This window comes from Lottia gigantea (assembly GCF_000327385.1).
Source record: "Lottia gigantea unplaced genomic scaffold LOTGIsca_53, whole genome shotgun sequence".
NCBI lineage: Eukaryota > Metazoa > Mollusca > Gastropoda > Lottiidae > Lottia > Lottia gigantea.
The window spans coordinates 1,059,509-1,077,823 of NW_008709815.1; the positions used below are offsets into that span (position 1 = coordinate 1,059,509).

General features: G+C 34.1%; 1 protein-coding gene across 1 annotated transcript; it reads right to left on the reverse strand.

Annotated features, from left to right (window-relative positions):
- Positions 1–998: 998 nt before the first annotated feature.
- LOTGIDRAFT_126369 (hypothetical protein) lies at positions 999–8,705 on the reverse strand (the record flags this gene model as incomplete). The annotated part of the gene is made up of 3 exons (XM_009062793.1): positions 999–1,359; positions 4,118–4,359; positions 8,637–8,705. Coding segments are annotated over 3 exons (672 nt in total), but the record flags the coding sequence as incomplete, so codon positions are not given.
- Between the last annotated feature and the right edge of the window lie 9,610 nt (positions 8,706–18,315).

Genomic DNA, 18,315 nt, shown 5'->3' on the forward strand with positions numbered 1-18,315 from the left:
TGTAGTGTAAACTTTTACTTATGGCTTCTCCATTTTCTATGGCATTTATACAATGTTTGTGGTGAAAAAGGTACTCACATGCTATATTTGTAAGGTCCCTAACCCTTAGTATAAAGGATCCCCGTGTCCTAAATGTAAAACAAAATAATAGGCTTAGGTAATGTTCATTAGTCACTAATGCCATCCTTTATCGTACAAGCATGTAGCATCCGTGTCTTGTCACATGCCATACCCGTTTTGCATTTCCATCACAACTGTGACCACTGCCTTAGGACATCCTAGTTTTCTGAAGTAAGCGTGATCAAGAAAACTTATTCGGCACTAAAACTGACTTGTGTGTCGATTACTATAATTTTAAATGTAATTGTCGTTAACAGTAGTTTTCATGGCACTACATTCTCCGCCCAACCTTTTTTCCATCATACGCAACGATAGGCACAAACTTACTTCCGGAAGATCCATGACGTTAACGGCAAGAACTGATGATGTCACTAATCACAGTGCACAACAATAACCAAAATTTTTATATTTACACGCAACCACGTCAAGTTTGTAAACATTGCAGCACTTTATACACTGTTTGTAAAAAGACAATGAAGAAAACTTGCGATATCACACAATAATTATTAACAGCACTGTTTTTGTGTGTTTTGTAGGCTTTCCCTGAAAATATACCATGTGAAATGGTATTTGTGTGTTTGTCTTTATCTTTTAATGTGCCCCTCTTCACGTTATATGTATCAGCTGAAAAGAAAAGATAGAAATTTTATAGCTTTCTTCGTATTCGTATTGTTCATTAATGCATGTTTATAACCAGTATTCAAAGCTAATCTTGGGCTGATTTGGTATTTGTTTAAATATTGATCACAGATCACAGAGTGACTACTGCAAGTGTGGTCCAGCTTTTTTCAAAATAGAACCAGCTAGAACGTATCAGGGATAAACACATCCAGAGCATTTCTGTCAAAGATACAAGCACATAAATGCACATAGTGCGTCTAATGGATTGAAACATAGGACATCTGGACACTTACATTCTGATTTGACCTGAAAATCGCCATCTGTGTCTCTTTGGGGATTTTATACTTACAATTTAAAATATCAACAATTTTCCGAGTTATTTGCAAGTCGGAAGTACGGCATATGTAAACACCAGTATTCTTTAGTCTGGCTTTTTCTATCTGTAATACACTGGCGATTGTTTTATATTCCAGAGACACTTGTTTACGTATTGATATGCCTTTACTGTGATCTGTAGTCACTTTATCACCGTCTTTAAACCAATCTAAGTCATCTGGTGGATGTTCATCTCCTGTAGCATTACACACTAAAACTATCCTACTTCCCTTTTCAACATAACTTGGACCCGTTATCCGAATATCTATAATGATATAAAAGTTAGAGCAACACATCATTGGGGTATCAAGTTAGTTTAACCTGTAATACAGCATAGACATGGTTTTAGCATGGACAGCGAATTCGGCATTAATGTTGGAACATGTAGATTTAGTCTAGAACAATTCTTGTATGAATAGCGGAGTTGTCCAAATAAAAAAAGACATTTAAGATTTAAATGGCGGCTTGTCGCCCAATGTCTAGATATGAAAAACAACTGCCAACGATTTGCTCGTTGAATCAGAAGCTATATTTAGAAAGTCATTAACAAATCAACAAAGCCAGATATCTGTGACTAACCAAATTGTTTCAAATCACCTGCTGTTCCCCTAAAGAAGTAATGGACATGCATTTGTGTTTGACTAAAATCTGGATAACTATCTCGAATGATCAGATTATTTCACGAAATATTTATTCCTGATGTATATCAGCACATCAGACAAAGATTCATAAAGTAAGTCTGGATTATGTCACGTACATTTAAAAACGAGCTATCTATTCACCGTATTAATGTTTTGAATCGTCCTCGGATGTGCACAAACCTCATTGCTCGACAATATCTCATGATGATAAAACAGAAACATAGGCATATGTCCGTATAAAACTAGGTTACGGTTGTTGCAATTTTAATGGTGATGACAAACTACATACAATAAAGAATACAAAACGAAACATGTAATTCGGATGTAAGTGAATGGTATGTTGCACCCAGTGGTAATTTCATGCTATCAGCTGTTGCCGACACTCACAATACAGTAATCTAACTGCACAAAAACAAATAGCTTTAGATTTGAATTAACTTCAACAATTAGGCTGATACAGTTATTTTCATGAAGTAGGGCACAGGTGGAAATCAAGTTCTAAAACCGCATTCACAAATGTAATCTTTAATTTTCAGCTTTTTCATTGCAGTGTTTTGAGTTTATAAGACAAGCCAAGGCCAAAACACATATAGTAGACAGTACTAAACACTACAAGACAAAACAATTTAAATTTAGTTCACTGTTGCATTGTCTGGGTTCTATTGTACGATTAGCGTCTAGACACACCCGGACTGTTACTAACTTAACACAGATCAAGGTTATACAAATTTAGACGATCGAGTAAATTACTATTAAATAATAGAATATGCATATTTAGATCAGCATGTGAACTTGTGTTAACAAATAAAACACGTAGATTAAGAATGAAATGCAGACTTACATTAACAAGTAAAATCAGGCAGATTAACAAGAAGACTTTCTGTTAAGAAATTCGTGCAGATTAAGACAGACAAGTAGAATAGTATTAACAAGTAAAACATGCAGTTAAAGACTAACATACAGTCTGTTAGTAACACATAATACACATATAGCCTAACAGATTGTACAGAATTAGTTAAGGTTGAGGAGCAAACTATCATTAACAACCAAAACATTGTTGATTAAGGTAGAAGCAGACTTGTATTAACACCTAAAGCGTGCAGACTAACAAACAGACTGGTATAAAAAAAACTAAAATATACAGATTAAGATTAACAAGCAGATTTGTATTAACAAGTAAAATAAGCAGATTATGGTTAGCAAGCAGACATATTGTATTAACAACTAAAGCATGCAGATGTAGACTAACAAGCAGACGTGTATTAACAACTAAACCGTGTAAATTTATACTAACAAGCAGACTAGTATTAACAAATTAAACATGCATTATTTAGAATTACCATAAAAAAGCTTGTTAGTATCTTCAAAAAGTGTGTTATTACTTGACTTCAGTTTTTTCTTGTCTGAAAACAAATCGGACTTTTGTCTCAATGACTGTCAAAACGCCTTCCTTCAAAGTTTCGATGATTATTTTTATATATCTTTAAACTGTAACTTAAAATATCCAGTAAGAGCTTATTTTCAGGAAATATCCAAGCATAAAATAGTTTTATTAAATAAATTCTTACGAGTATTAAAGACGAAGAATTAATTAAGAGACATTGACAATTATTTTTTGTACACACACGTCACATCTGCTTTGTACTTTATTCTAAATAACATTGTTAATGTCAACTTTAAAAATGTCGGTTTTAATGCATGCTGAAAATGATTTTATTATGAACAGTTTGTTCTATATATAAATCGAAAGCGTAGGAAATGCAAAAATAACATTTGAAATGTAAAAAGACTAGCATGCCACTAGAAAATGGTACAAATCCGAAGACATATATATGACCAATGTAAAGAAGTCTGTTATAGAAGCAATATATGGGGTTATTATTGATGAAGTACTAGATAATACCAACCTGGTCGGTGTGGTGTGACAGGATCTGACCACGAAGGTTTGTATTCACCTGAAAGTACGTGTACCTACACATTATTCATAGTGTAGAACATAGCGAATGTGTTGTCAATGGAGAAATGAACACAGTAAACAAACGAACGGCATAGCTTAGCATAATAACATAATAATTATAAAATATATACATGAATAATTAATGTTACGATACGTTGCAGAATGGCCATGTCTTGTAAACAGAACAGGCAAAGAAAGATTTAACCAATTGCAATTGAGTTTACTGTATGGATTTTAGTTTTAAACGACAAATAGAAAAAGAAAACGTTCATCGGTTTCCCATATGTGAACTTGTATTCGTGTCCTCTTTCTTTGAATTCATTACTTTAAGACGGTTCGAAGATCCCACACCGTACATCATACTATACATGGCGGGTACCGTATTCAGATAACAGGAAAGTACTGAAAACTCTTCCCTGACACCCACTTACCTAACACTGTTAAAGTCACAAATCTTCTCAAATTCCGCTGCTTAGCGCTGATCTGACATTCATATTTTCCTGCATCGTCTATCTGAACTTTTTTAATTAATAAATTCCAGTCGTTTCCTAATGGTGTGTGTTCCACATGTATTCTATAATTACCAACAAATGTCTTTGTTCCAATAGTTAGAGGGTTAAATTCAGATGCTCTCCTCCATATGACCTGGAATATGCAATATATAAGTAAAATAAGAACGTGTGCCAATATTCTAACAGTTTTGTGCTTCAGTAATTTTTTAGATGACAGATAACATATTTTAGAACCTCTATTTTCATATAGGAGCACTTGTACCTTAGGGGTACCTGAGAGGATTCTGAAACATTTTTATATGATAATCGTAGCCTCTACACTATAAAGCTTTCAGTGGCCCTTGATTCTGCCTAAGGACAAGAAATACCAGTATGGAGAAGTGTAAAAGTACAAGGTTGGATATAATCACGACATTATACAGGATACTAATACTCTAATTAACATAATCATTATCAAATCAATATCATTCATATATTTATCTTTTCGACAATAATAAAGAATGCATTGGAGTTCAGATTTTGTTTTTTGCACTATCTGTGGTAAAATTTGTAAACAATTTATGATACATTTCAAATAGAAAATTCGTTCTATGAATATTCATTCTATTTTGAAGCTGGTATTTCTATTTACATAAAAAATAATCAGCAAAAAACAAAAGTACGAAAAGTTGTATACTAGTTCGTTTTTAACATAAATTTCACAGGAGTTCAACAACCCTTACCACCATGTATCATGTATAATGCTAGACAGCGGCTCAATGTATTACTTTATATATACTGACTCCAACCAATAATCTTCTAAAAAGATGTTTAAATGTGGAAGTGGAAAAAAGAAAACGATTTAATGTCAGACAGACTGTAGACCTCCATGTTTAACACTATTATCGTAGAATCTAAATCGGAGTGATTTGGAAACTGTACTGGTCTCAAGGCGTAATGCTGATAGTTTCCAGTTGTATAGGTTAGTAATAAGATCACGAAATCTATTAACTTGTCACATATCAGACAAACTTACTTAACAACAAGTCACTTATAATCTTGGAACTTTTTGGTCTATATTTTTAATGAAATTCTGGACAATATCGACGCCATGGAATTTACAGCCATTCAAGTTCAGAACTCGCTTCATTGATATGCATTGTATAATTTTACTTAAATTAACTGTAAGAAATTTCACAAAGAGTGGATTTTTAAAAGAAATGCTAGTTGAATCGAGAAAGTAATTCTTCCCAAATTGACCAGAAATCCTGGATACAACAAGATTAGAACATACGTCTTATGTCTCCACAGTTCTTTCCGAACGCTGTCAATTTCCAGCTGGTTTACAATCGAATTACCATAAAAGGAAGCAACGGAGTCGAGAAAATCGGCAGAAAAATTCAATCCACGTAAGAAGGCAACTTATCTGTGACGTCTTAATCTGGAGGTCTAGACCTAGACAGTCACTTTTCACTTTTATTCCTTCTTTCCGTTCGATTCATCAATAGTTTCAATAAAAATCCCAATGACAGAAATAATAAAGAGAAAGCACATGTTTGATTTATCGTTAGTGAACAAACTAATAAGTTAGGGGAGAATTGTTGAAGTCTGTCTGACATAATATTTAACCAAGATAAACCTAATCACAAACAATCTGTTCAATATATTTTTTTTCTATGTAGAGACTTTCCCGCCCTGTCTATATCATTAAATTGTAGTTACCATTTTAAAGGGAAATTTCATTCAGATAGAACATGAAGGTTTTTCAAACTTTGTCAGCCAAATTGTTTGTCACCCCTACTGCCCATCTGCAGGGTTTGTAAAAATACCGTCGGTTAAGAGTTGGCGTGTGGTTAAGAGTTGCAAGCATGCGATTGACTAAATTCACCAGGATACCTTTGTTCGTTGAAAATTTCGTTGCTCTCAGATTCAGTCAGTCCCGAAGTCGTCCAGCGCACGATACGACAGTCCACTTTTCTTTGCATCAATCGACAATCTTATCTGTGAATGTGTCAAAATCAGCAATGTACATTACATGAAAAGATTAAATTCCATATACACTAGGGAGTAAGACAATTGCGGAAAGACCACAAGATAATTCTGCCTTTCTGCTCAATTAGACGTCAATTTCCATTTTATTGTAGGGAAAGGTCAGCAGTTTATATTCATTTTAACATTTTAATGAAGCTATCTGGCAAGCTTTTAGTAGCGATACTTAGGATGCTAACTTAATATGGGAATAATAAAACAAATAAATAGCTGTTGCAATATTGTGTAATCATGAAGAGATTTTCGACATTCAATTTCATTGCGAAAAGGCGGGTCAAGTCAGACCATGCAATGAAGATATTATACAAGACAATGCTTTCAGACTCAACTCAAAAAATCATAAATGAACACTCTGTGGCACACGGGGATTAGGCTTGTTACTTCATAACAATTATATGCATATTCCGCGCCACACCGATGAAAGGGTTGACGAGTTGACGTATGTAGGCACCATTTCGATTTGCGAACAGTTACCCTCAAGATTACCGAAAATGTGTGTGTTTTTGTAATATATTTTCTGCTTGTCGATTTAGAGACATAAACCATTACTTCATTAGCTTCCATTCCAACATTCAATATACCCATATAATTCCTTGCAGTCTCCCCTTTGTCACGAGAATATTGGAATGTGAACTTAAAGAATAGATGATGTCATTCATAAAATATTTACATAATTACCATGTATTGATGCATTTATACAAAAACGAGTCATATAGCCTGGGGTCTTTCATTGGTGATTTCATAGCAATGCATCTATAGAAAAGTTTCACTTTACCAATGCAATAAACCATCATTAAAGAAGAAGCAATAAAACTGAAACACTATAGCAAAATGTAAATATAGAAAACATTTTTATTTCTGTTTAACCAATTAACTACCGATAAAAGCAATAACAGATTTTATTTGTCATTGCCTCAAATTTACTTTTTACTTCTAATTGCCAGAAGTGACGAGTTTAATGGACTGTCGTTTTTTGTCAATAAACATTTATATTGTTGCGAGGAGAAAAATATTGGTTAAAAACTAAAGTTACTGAGGCATATAGAGAACATCTGTGAGTTTAATTATCTAACTTGACAATTCCTGCAGTGTCTTTACAACAGGGAGCAGCATCAATATGTCAAATGTTGTTGATTTTTTAATTCATTTAGCGGTTTAGAAGCTTGAATGATCACTACAAAAGAACTTAATAGAAGAGCATGCATAAATTATAAACAAATGTCACTATTCATCCACACCATATCTTAAATGAATCGATGAAAGTATCATTGCAAAAGACATTCAGCTAGCGGAAGTGCCTTTGGATTTCTCAATGTATTTGCCTCTGTCAGTGACACAGATCAAAGGGCCTGGCATGACAAACGGGTATGGTGGTTCGGATAAGACCAAAAAGTTCAGTTTGCTGTAAAGTCGACAGATGAAATTCGAAAATAGTAGGGTCCTGCAAATTCCTCATTGTACACTGCATGATAGATGTATATTCATTAGTCTTATCAGGGGCATACATTGGGTCGTATAATACTTTATTTCATTTCATTTTATTATATTTCTTATTAACCATAAGGTTCTCGTCTTGGATACGAGGAAAATGAGAACGTGGTCAAGTCAATAATGAATTTATTTGTCTAGAAACTGACGATATCTGTCTATGCTATTGTTGAACCTAATGCATTAACAGAAATATTGATATTGGCCACCAGATATTTGAGTAAAAAATCGATGGGTAATTGAATAATTACTGAATTGTTTGCACTATCTAGAAACATGTTTCAATTTTGCACAGTAAGCTTGGTGTGATGCTCCACTCAAAAATTTCAAATTTTAATGATTTTGAATGCGAAATTCACCGGTATGATTTATTAGTAATAATATTACCGAAAGTGACATGATAATGACTAAAAACGACGCTTAAAGGGACAAGTACTCCATTGGGAGAAGGAAGGGGGGGGGGGGGTAATTTGACTCTTGATTATACGTAAATAGTCTTCCGAAGTACTATAAATGTACAGAAATCACATAATTCCTTCAAAAACATCTCGAACTGGAAATTTCTTTCCCTTTTTCTATATATGGCAGTGTCTCCAGAAAAGACGACTCATCTTTTTAACTTTCAAACGCGGATAATTCTGGACACACATGGATTTGAAGGCTCAAATTTCAACAGTGCGCTGTACCTTTAATGAATGTCCACCAGATGTGCAGCTATGAGCAGTGGTATATGCTTACAGCTGTATGCTGACGTGCATGGTTAAAAAGACAGTCACTTAATTTTAACCAAAGAAAGCTTGATGCCTTTGTCGTTCAGAAAGCCAAATTTGCACAACTTTATCACATACATACAATATACAATACATATAAATAAACCAATGAATGAAATGTTACCTTTTTCGTCCCAAGGTTGTTCACAGTACATATTAATCTTGCAAGCTCTCCTTGGTTAAAAGTAAAATTGGTAGGGGTGGTATCGACAAACGTTGGTAATGGTTTTAACGTTGTAAAATCATAATCTGCATATTCTTCCCCTGGAATACACAGAAATTCAAAATATTTCTATTACATTACAATGAAATACAGGAAATGCAAAATTGTTTCTATGAAATTGGGGGAACCAAGCAGGATACTTATTACACCGAAATGGCACAAATGCTCAAGTAAACGACAATTGTATTGGCATAAAATACACATCAATGGTCGACAGGTGTTAAAATATGGACGAATCAATCCCTTTAAAAAATGTTAGCAGGTGTTCAGGTTTATCAAGTTTCCAGGTGTGTACATTTATTATATACAATATATCTAAATATCACAGTAGAACATAAAACATCGATTAAAATTATTTATGTTATCAATGCTTTTATAGTAATGTTTGATTAGTTTCATATTTAAATATTTGCTCGATTAAACATATGGTCACTTTTAAAAAACATTAATAATTTTATTGGCGTTCGGATAACCTAATTTTATTTGATTATTCATCGTCTAAATGTTCTCTTTTGGAACACCGAAATTACTTTCACTGCATTCATGGTTTATAATGCTAGATAATTGAGCTAAATTTCAGCTGCTTAGGCATACAACGAACCATCAATAATCCTGTTATGAGAAGCAGTTAAAGACATTAAAAACAATAGGCTGCTCTAGAATCAAATTATTCTCCCCCATGCCAATCGATTGAGGCTGTTCGCCAATTTATTTAGGTTGGCAGATCATAGTGTATACCAACAAACATTTCCCGTTATAGATGATAACCATAGGTCCAATTCCTCAAAGTACTTGGTACTTCAACATCTTATTTGTCTACAGATGGTTATAATTACGTATATGAATTTTATACATATATAATAAAATAACAGTATGTCCACAGGCGTTAAAAGATGTTCTCAAAGGGAGGTTCTCTTGTTGAGGTGATCTTGCCAGAATGCAAACTATGAGTTATTGTTGTACTAACCGAATAAGTAAATTTTTGGTGATCTAGTCGATGGAGAAAGGTTTAAAAGCGATAAAGAATCGGTTATCATTTTAAAGTGAATGGTATATGGTCAAATCTCGTTTCTGTAAAATAAAGGATTTAAGGGAAGTCAATGCTAACTCGGTTGGTACATCATTATAGGCAGAAAGAGCATACTCTTTTTGCAAACACCTCGATCTGTCATTCAGTTCTATTTTGATATCTCGTTGCTATTAGACTAACACGGTGCCTTTCTGATTGAAATAATTTACATGATTGTGGACCTCTAATGATAGATTGCTATGAAGATAGTTGCATGTTAGTTTACTGCTCGTGTTTTTAACATGTAATTTTCATACTTATGTTAAACTTCCTTTAAACCCAAACATTGCCTTAAATACTGCTGTCGCGGCGAGCCATCAATCAAAGAAAATACCAGAACCACATGATCATTAGCTCCGAACGAAATTAAGATGTGAATAATTCAGTCGTTGTTTGCCATCAAGAGAATACAACACTTTCTGTCACATGTTGTTCCTAATATTACCGCAAAAAACGCAAGCTCTACGTTGATATTACTAAAGAACGACTTAACAGACGACCAATTTTGAACGTTATCTCAGAACAAAATAATAATACTTTAAACGCAATGCATCTGATTGTTTGATCCACATTTCCATGAACGATTTTCTCATGTTTGTTCTCACCACCGAAAATTCTCTCTTAACTTCCATAAGTTGTATGCTAGAAGGCGTACATAAGGAACTAGTGAGATATGGCGCTAGTAAAATCACTTCTAGAACACTAGATATAAATCTATGACTGGGTTTGTCAACTCCTCGCTATTTTCAGAGAGTTGCCTTAGCCACTATTGTTCATGTGGTATTTACATGATTCAATCTCTTTCCCCTTGTAATGATGCCGATTGAAGGGTCCGACATGGAAAAAAAGTCTTATCGTTCGCAAGGGAAATTAACCGAGTATCCGTGTACTAAAGGCTGTGTACGCTCAAGATCCCTCGCCAGTTAAAAATTGAAAAAAATCTATCATTGCACACTACATGGCATTGTCTTCAATAATCCAATCAGGCGCAGAAATATAAGGTGTAAAGCCCCATTCATTTCATTTCATTTCATGATTCAATCTTAAGGAGAAATGTGATTTAAGGTAACGAAGACTGCACCAGAATAGTACCATCTTGTTCTGATTCAATTTCTCAACGTTCCCTCTAACTAGACAGACACAATGTTTCCATCATTGAAAAAGTATCCAAAGTTACAAGATAAACAATTATAATTGAGAATGTTTCTCTAAACAATTTCAGCTTGTTTTTCAGGTAAAAAGAAATTGTTTGTCTTTGAAAGCATTGATCTTATCGACTGATCTAAAGAGTTAACAATCTGCTTAATCATTCTGTTCGACTAACAACAGACGTCATGATTATTTTAATCTCTGTTTCCTTATACCACCATTATGTATATATTCAAAAGGTTTAACTCCAAAAAAGGTAACTAAGGTGAAATCTTCATGTAATCATAGTATGAAAGGTTTTGAAAATATCACAGTAGTATCACAAAAGCAATTTTGTACTTGAACCTAACCAACGGATGATGGAGGGACCGGTCAAAAAACTTACGCGCACGGATTCAAAAAGATGCTTTCCTCAGTTCTTCCATAAGTCCTCACATCACTAATATGGAGGAAACTAAGTTGAAAGGTCTAAAGGTTTCCTCTTGAAAATTACCGAGACCCACCTCTGCCCAAATATTTCGATTGAGAGTTGATTTTAATGATTTTCCTGATGCGCAGTTACTTTTGCATTAGAATATCAAGGGTAACAAATATCGGAAAGTGAGGCTTAAGAAGTGCCAGTGGTGGTTCGGCGGCCCATGTCTGACTTGTCCCCAATGTAATAACATTTAGCACGATAGTCTCTTCAGCTGATGCAGTCAGCTCTACGGGTATTGAACCTTGTTACGATATGAAATCAATGAGATGATGTTTATGAATGTCTATCGCCTCTTAGTACAAAAGTATAAATGCATGACATGTTTACTTGTTTGAATGGAATGTTATTGCCTGTTATTATTTGGACCATTTTACGTGACAACAAATACCTTATGTTCAGAGTCAATACAGCAAATAATTGTTAATAGAGAATGGCGGCAATCACTATTATAGTTTAACTTCATAATCTACTTAAGTTATAAATATGAAGCTAATCCATCAATTACTCCCCAAACATAACCGACCATTTCCAATTATAAATTTATTTCAAGATAGATTCCTCCACACGAATGTCTTCGTATTCAGCAGGGTTAATGGTAGGCAACGTTCGAATTCAAATTCTGGGTTTCAAAAACATAGGGAAAAGAGACCATATGTGCTTAGGGCTTTGAACAGATACCTTGTCTATTAAAAAAGGGAAAATAGGTAGATTTTGCCTCTGTCAAAATCCTTCGCATTCCAGACCGCATGGAATTGTCCGCCGTATTTGATGACCCATCACAAATAGAAACGTGGGATGAAGAATTCCGAATCTGTTTTGTTTTCTTGATCTTTAGTTATTGACTCTTTTTATAAATGGGAGAATCCACGATTAAATCGACCAACATAAATCATTTTGAAAGGAACAAGAGATTTACCAATCATGCGAAACGTATAGAAGCTTTTTATAGAATGATTGTTTATATTTCCAATAATTACATAGACAATTAGTACAAAACAACTAAACTATTCTTGCCATTTTATACGTCAACCGTCTGTGACATTTAATGCCACATATATTGAGAAATTTAACAAGACCTTTAATTGCATACTTTTTTCTGATGTAAAAAGAGTAAATGTTGTTTCATGGAAACTGTTATACCATGCCTTTTTCTAAATGTCAATACTCTTAAAGGGACAGATTCGCCATTTTTTTTAACAATCGTACCTTAGTTTCAGAAACCGGTTTTTTGTAGCTGAGCTAATCACTAATAGTGTTGGTAATTGGATTATTCTGTACACACAGGGATTTGAAGGCCCAAATTGCGACAGTGAGTTGTGAAAATTATTACTGATTGGCTTAGCTTAGTAGCTAACAATAATTCTCGCTTCTGAGACTAAGGTATGCTTGGTCAAACGGATGGCTGACGAATCCTTTTATAAATGGCGTATGACAAACATAAAATAACTTTTAAGAATGGCGTATGACAAACATGAAAGACGACCTTGGTGAATGAGGTCTATTATTGCCTATACATTGCTGTGATGTTGCTCAACCTAAGGTAATGTCTTGCGACTTTCAATTCCCGTGTGCTCTAATTATCGCATTTGTACTTTTGATATTCTTTCGAGATATGAAAAGACTACTTTCTTATACTGACTTCAAAGGCCCAACAGAAAACAAATCTTCAAGTGTTGACGAATAGACAGGTTTCTATCTTAATTGGAATTTTCTTTGGTCTCTTCAAGTTTCAAGATACTATTTACCAAATCTCTTGAAAAACGGAAGTTAAATTTTTTTTTCTTTTTTTTTAAAATAAAATAACTTTGTAATTGTCCTCAAAGAGATGTTTTCATTACATGAAGGTTATGAAAAGTTTTTAATTGGTAACTTTACTTTTGACTACATTTTAAAATGTCAGATAGGTAAAATTAAACTTCACAACTTTGAAGAGTTCTAAGTATTTTGTCAAGCGGCTAAGAAACTTGTAAGAGACTGGCTGACTGGTTAACTGAATATTTTTTAAATACATGTATAAGTGAAATGTAAACAGCGAATAGAACAGATTGTAACACCTTCTAGATGAGCAGAACTTCAGATCTGCTTCCTCCAACCATTCGAAATGGTTACACATACTACACATGTTTTGAAATGCGCAAATTGCGTTTCTTTAGTTGGTTGTATTGGGCGAAATCCTGTCCACATTTTCTTACCCTACTTATGATGGTAGCCTTTTTATTACGATATACACGTTTTTCAGTCTCGACGTTCAAGTAAATCTGTCAAATAATCACTCGCACACAACTGAGGCACCAAACAGTACAAGTTACTTTATTATCTCTTGCACAGTCTTTAAGGTATTTGAAAACAAGTGAAAATTTAATAACCCGTGCAAAGTTTGAACAAACTCAGGAATTTTTAAGCAGAAAAACGTTGATTTTTCCCACTTGCATACGAGTATTTACCTATTAAGACCCCAGTGTTAAGAAGGTACCGACTGATTAGTCAGTCAGGTTGAATTTAAAATCAGTTACCTATACTATACCTATTTTTCAAGCCAAATTATAATCAAGTAATAGTAACCTAGGATATTTGTCCATTCTTGTTGCGATCCCAACGAATATCTGAATTAATAGATACTAACCTGTGCACATTCATCTACTATTTTAATATTATCTTTTATTTGAAAAAAAGTATCTTAGACGGTTTACAACAACTTTACACAACTATGCACAGGGAAAAGACATAGTATGTTATAGAATATACCACAGGGTATATTTTGGTGTTGTTGTCAATATTGCCGTGAAGTAATTGTAAGTAAGTAATTCTTCAAATATATGCTATACTTTTTGTCCAGTTTTTGATATTGCTATTCTAATTACTTATTCTTTGTAAATTTTTCAAATCGGATTTCATAGACGTTTAACTAGGTTAAAGAAAATTAGATTCGTCCCTTTAAATATGTTTGTCAATGTACATCATATGTTTCCATTGAGCAAAAGGAAATTGAAAAGTAAAGTACCTCTTGAGCTCAGCACATAACATTTTCTGATTACTTTCATCGTAATGACTGAAGCTTTAGTAATAAAAATTTACTAACTCCTAGGTCTTAAAATAATTATACAGAAGTTGGCGCTGTATTTCGTTTCGGATCGTTAGTACTTGGTTTATTTATATAAATTTAGTCAGACTTTTCGTTCATGTAGACCGAAACGGGATCATATGAACTGGATCTTTGTTGAAAGAAGGTGCTATAATATTGGCATATTTTAAATACATTGCATTATATTATTCATAGACAACATAGAAATTAAAAATATCAATGGATACAACCCAACATCAGCAAAACTACCCGTATGAGGCTGCGATTACGTGCTTACATGTGTCCAAACACCTCCGTAAACGCAACAAATTGCTCAGTGAGTGAGATTTTTGCGTTTGCGTACAGCTTTATCCCTTTATGACATAATTATTGTACGGGACTTTCCTCTCCTCCTTTGTATCTTGACCCAATACCGCTCAATGACGGTTTTGTGGAATCATTGTACGTATTCATGCAATCACGGTTTGAGTTTGAGCTTGAGTTTAAGTAACATCGTAGCTTAAATGTTAACTCAAGGATCCTGTGTACCAGCTGGTCCTTGGTTATATCTCTTGGTATAAATCCTACCTGCATTACCAGTATTATATACAGCTGGTTCGATTAGAATCATTAGGAAAGATGATTCGAGTATAGTTTGCCAAAATTTTGATTTTATCAAAGGACACATTTTGCAAAAATACACGTAAATAATAACCGAAAGTATACCCGGAAGACTCTATACTTATACCAGTGATTCCAACTTGAGCATCAAATGACAAATTAGTTAGTTAGGACCTACATAATCAAAAATAACATCAATTCCAACACTTGGCTTCATTATCAGGCAGAATGAAGGAAATGAATTGTTGTTAACATTTCATAGCGTATTGAGGTCGGTTCCTGGAAGCTTTGATTAATGCCAATAAGAATTTGACCTCCAGGAAATAGATTTTGGTAGTCTTCACATCCCTGGTGCTTTGATAACCCTAAACTAACATTGATTTTATATAATTACGGCCACCATTTTGTACTCTCTGTGGTTTGGGGTGTAGAAATGTCATCGATTTTCGATATGCCAATTATAATTCAACGTTAATTCCTAGGGTATACAGTCTTTTCTTTCTAGAAATTTGGCCAATAAGTCACAATCCTGTGTGATAACGTTTAAGCCACCCACTCAGGCTTTTTACAGATAATGGACTAAGAATGACACCATAGGACAATGTTACAGCAAGACCAGATCAAAAAAAGTTAGACCACTGCAACTTTACGACTTAAACGACAAAAGGTCAGGCGACGAGGTAAGGCGACGGAATGTACTCGGTTGAGAACTGTTTTCCTTTTATCCACCCATGGAAAACGTAAATGAAAAGCTGAGATCAAGACTGTGTCTAAGTGCCATTTGTCACTGTTGGAGAAAAGGGTGAAAAACTTGAGGATTTATGACAGTTGTTAATAAAAACTAGCATGACCATGATTATATCAAAATGTAGAAAATTTCTCTAAGGTGAAATCTGAAAATTTCACAAATGCCTTTCTGGCACCCCTTGTTATTCTCGTCCCTTCAATTTATTCTTTGAGTATGAGAACCGATATGGTATAAACATAATTTTAATTGATTCCCATTAACGCCCACCAAATATAAACTGTATTTTTACGAAGTGTTCAAAGAGTTAAGAGAATCAGGAATTGATAGTGATTTCTAAGACTAATGATTAAATTTGACGTTGATGGTTTTTAGAAACAGTTGTATCGTTATTCTTTTCACAAATAACGTTTAATAGGTGCCACTGCAATTACTGTTCAATTTGTCAGGCAGCCGGTTTTTCTTCACAGATTCCTTAAATTCCAATTTGTGATGCTGATGTTACCCACCTGTTTTCACTGTTTTTTTTAACTGAAGCCACAAAGTGACATTGATTGGTCAGTTCATACATCAGTGTATGAATTGTATGCAAGACACCTTTTTAAAACACTTCACTTTTCTGGCCATTGATATTCCCTGTTTATTTCATATACAATCATAAGATGATGCATGTTCCTGTTTCCCTACAGCCAGTCTGACTAATTGAATAAGATGATCCTCAGAAAGCACCTACTTGCGATATATATACCAACGAACGGAAGCGCAAAACGAAACCTGCTATCCAAAACAACCGATGGCAAACATTTGTAGGAGCTAATGAACGTTGGAAGTACATTTATCATAATGAAAAGTGGTATCAGGTGTCTAATAGAGAACGCATACCCTGCCTCGCGCCACATCTCCCATGGCTGTTCAACATACATGACCACGACAAAAAACAAAGTGGATACACCAATATTCTTCTTCTTCCAGTGCACAATCAAAAATTAATTAACCGTTACTAAAACAAGACCATTTGTATTACATCTTACTTGCTTATGCTTACATCTCACTGTTCCTGAAATTCTGCTTAACTGCTCTAAAATAAGACAAAACCGAACAACGTGACTTTAAACCAATTTGAACACGAACTGTCTTTCGGATGATAGATTGAGTTTCCTATCTCGTCATTTCTTAAATCTCGTAATTGTTTTCTTAATCCATGTTGATGGTTTGCTTGAAAAAGTGTTACGTGATTCATTTGAAATCCTGAATTAATAATAAAGACACGCGGTTGCAGCGATGGTTGCCAAGTAAGATCTTTCATGAGAGGTAAGCGGAAACACACAATTTCCGAATTTATTTCCGAATTGAATATTAGAACAGTTGTAATCTGTGGCCACCAGCCGAGAAATGAGTAGATGCAAGAGCAGCATAATTGCATACTGAAGTAGCGAAAACTTTGTGTATATAAGGTTGCATGACTAACCATGTTTTTTAAACTGGTGAAATATTTTATTTTATTACTTCATATAAAGCAAAACATTTAATGAGACATTGGCGTAAAAATAATTGTTAGCAGACATGTCTTGAATCGTTCTGAGCGCTCAACTTTATGTGGACTCTCTGATATTTAAAGAACATGTCGAAGAATGGCAAGTCTTTGTATGACATGAAGCCACCTTTGGCTTATTAACATGTATTATGTAAATGTACATGGAACTTAGCCGATACGGAGTCGGTTTGTTCACTACTTTAACTATTTTATTATTTGCATGGCCAGTACTTTCAGTAATCGATCTAAAGTCAACTTTCTTAGCTCTCCCCCTAACACAACTTTTATGCATACAGAAAGAAAATTTATGTTGTTTACTTGGCCATGAAATTCATGTATGGACATTGATAATAGATTGAATTCGTGACTAAACATATTGGTAATAGAGACATAAATACTTGATGAAATAACCCACTGACCACAACTGACCAGTTCCACTGACCACTACTGACCACTTCAATGATTTATCGCATAATTAACCACTTAATTGATTTTCCTATCGAATTCCTTAAGAACTGGATCGAGAAAACTGTACCGATAATACGATTCCACTTCTATTCTTTCGGTATTTGAACAAAATATAGAATTCCATTTCATACTGTGCGATAACATTGTTCTTCATATTGAATACAATTTCCATTCTTTTTGTCGATTTCTGAACAATTGATCTGTTATCTTTTGAGACGTTGTATGCAGTTTAAAGTCTATGTTATCTGATGATCGAGTAAGAAGATGGTTCTCTTACAACTGTGTGTTTGTCTTCAATAAAGCTCTAATCTACAAACATACACGTTTCTGATCATTGAAAGGTTCAACTCTTACAACTGAAATTGTTTATAAGGGCTAAATTGATTGAGTGCAAAGGGTTGTTTATGATATTAGCTCGCAGCGTAAATATATGGCTGAAAAGGGTGTTTTTTTTT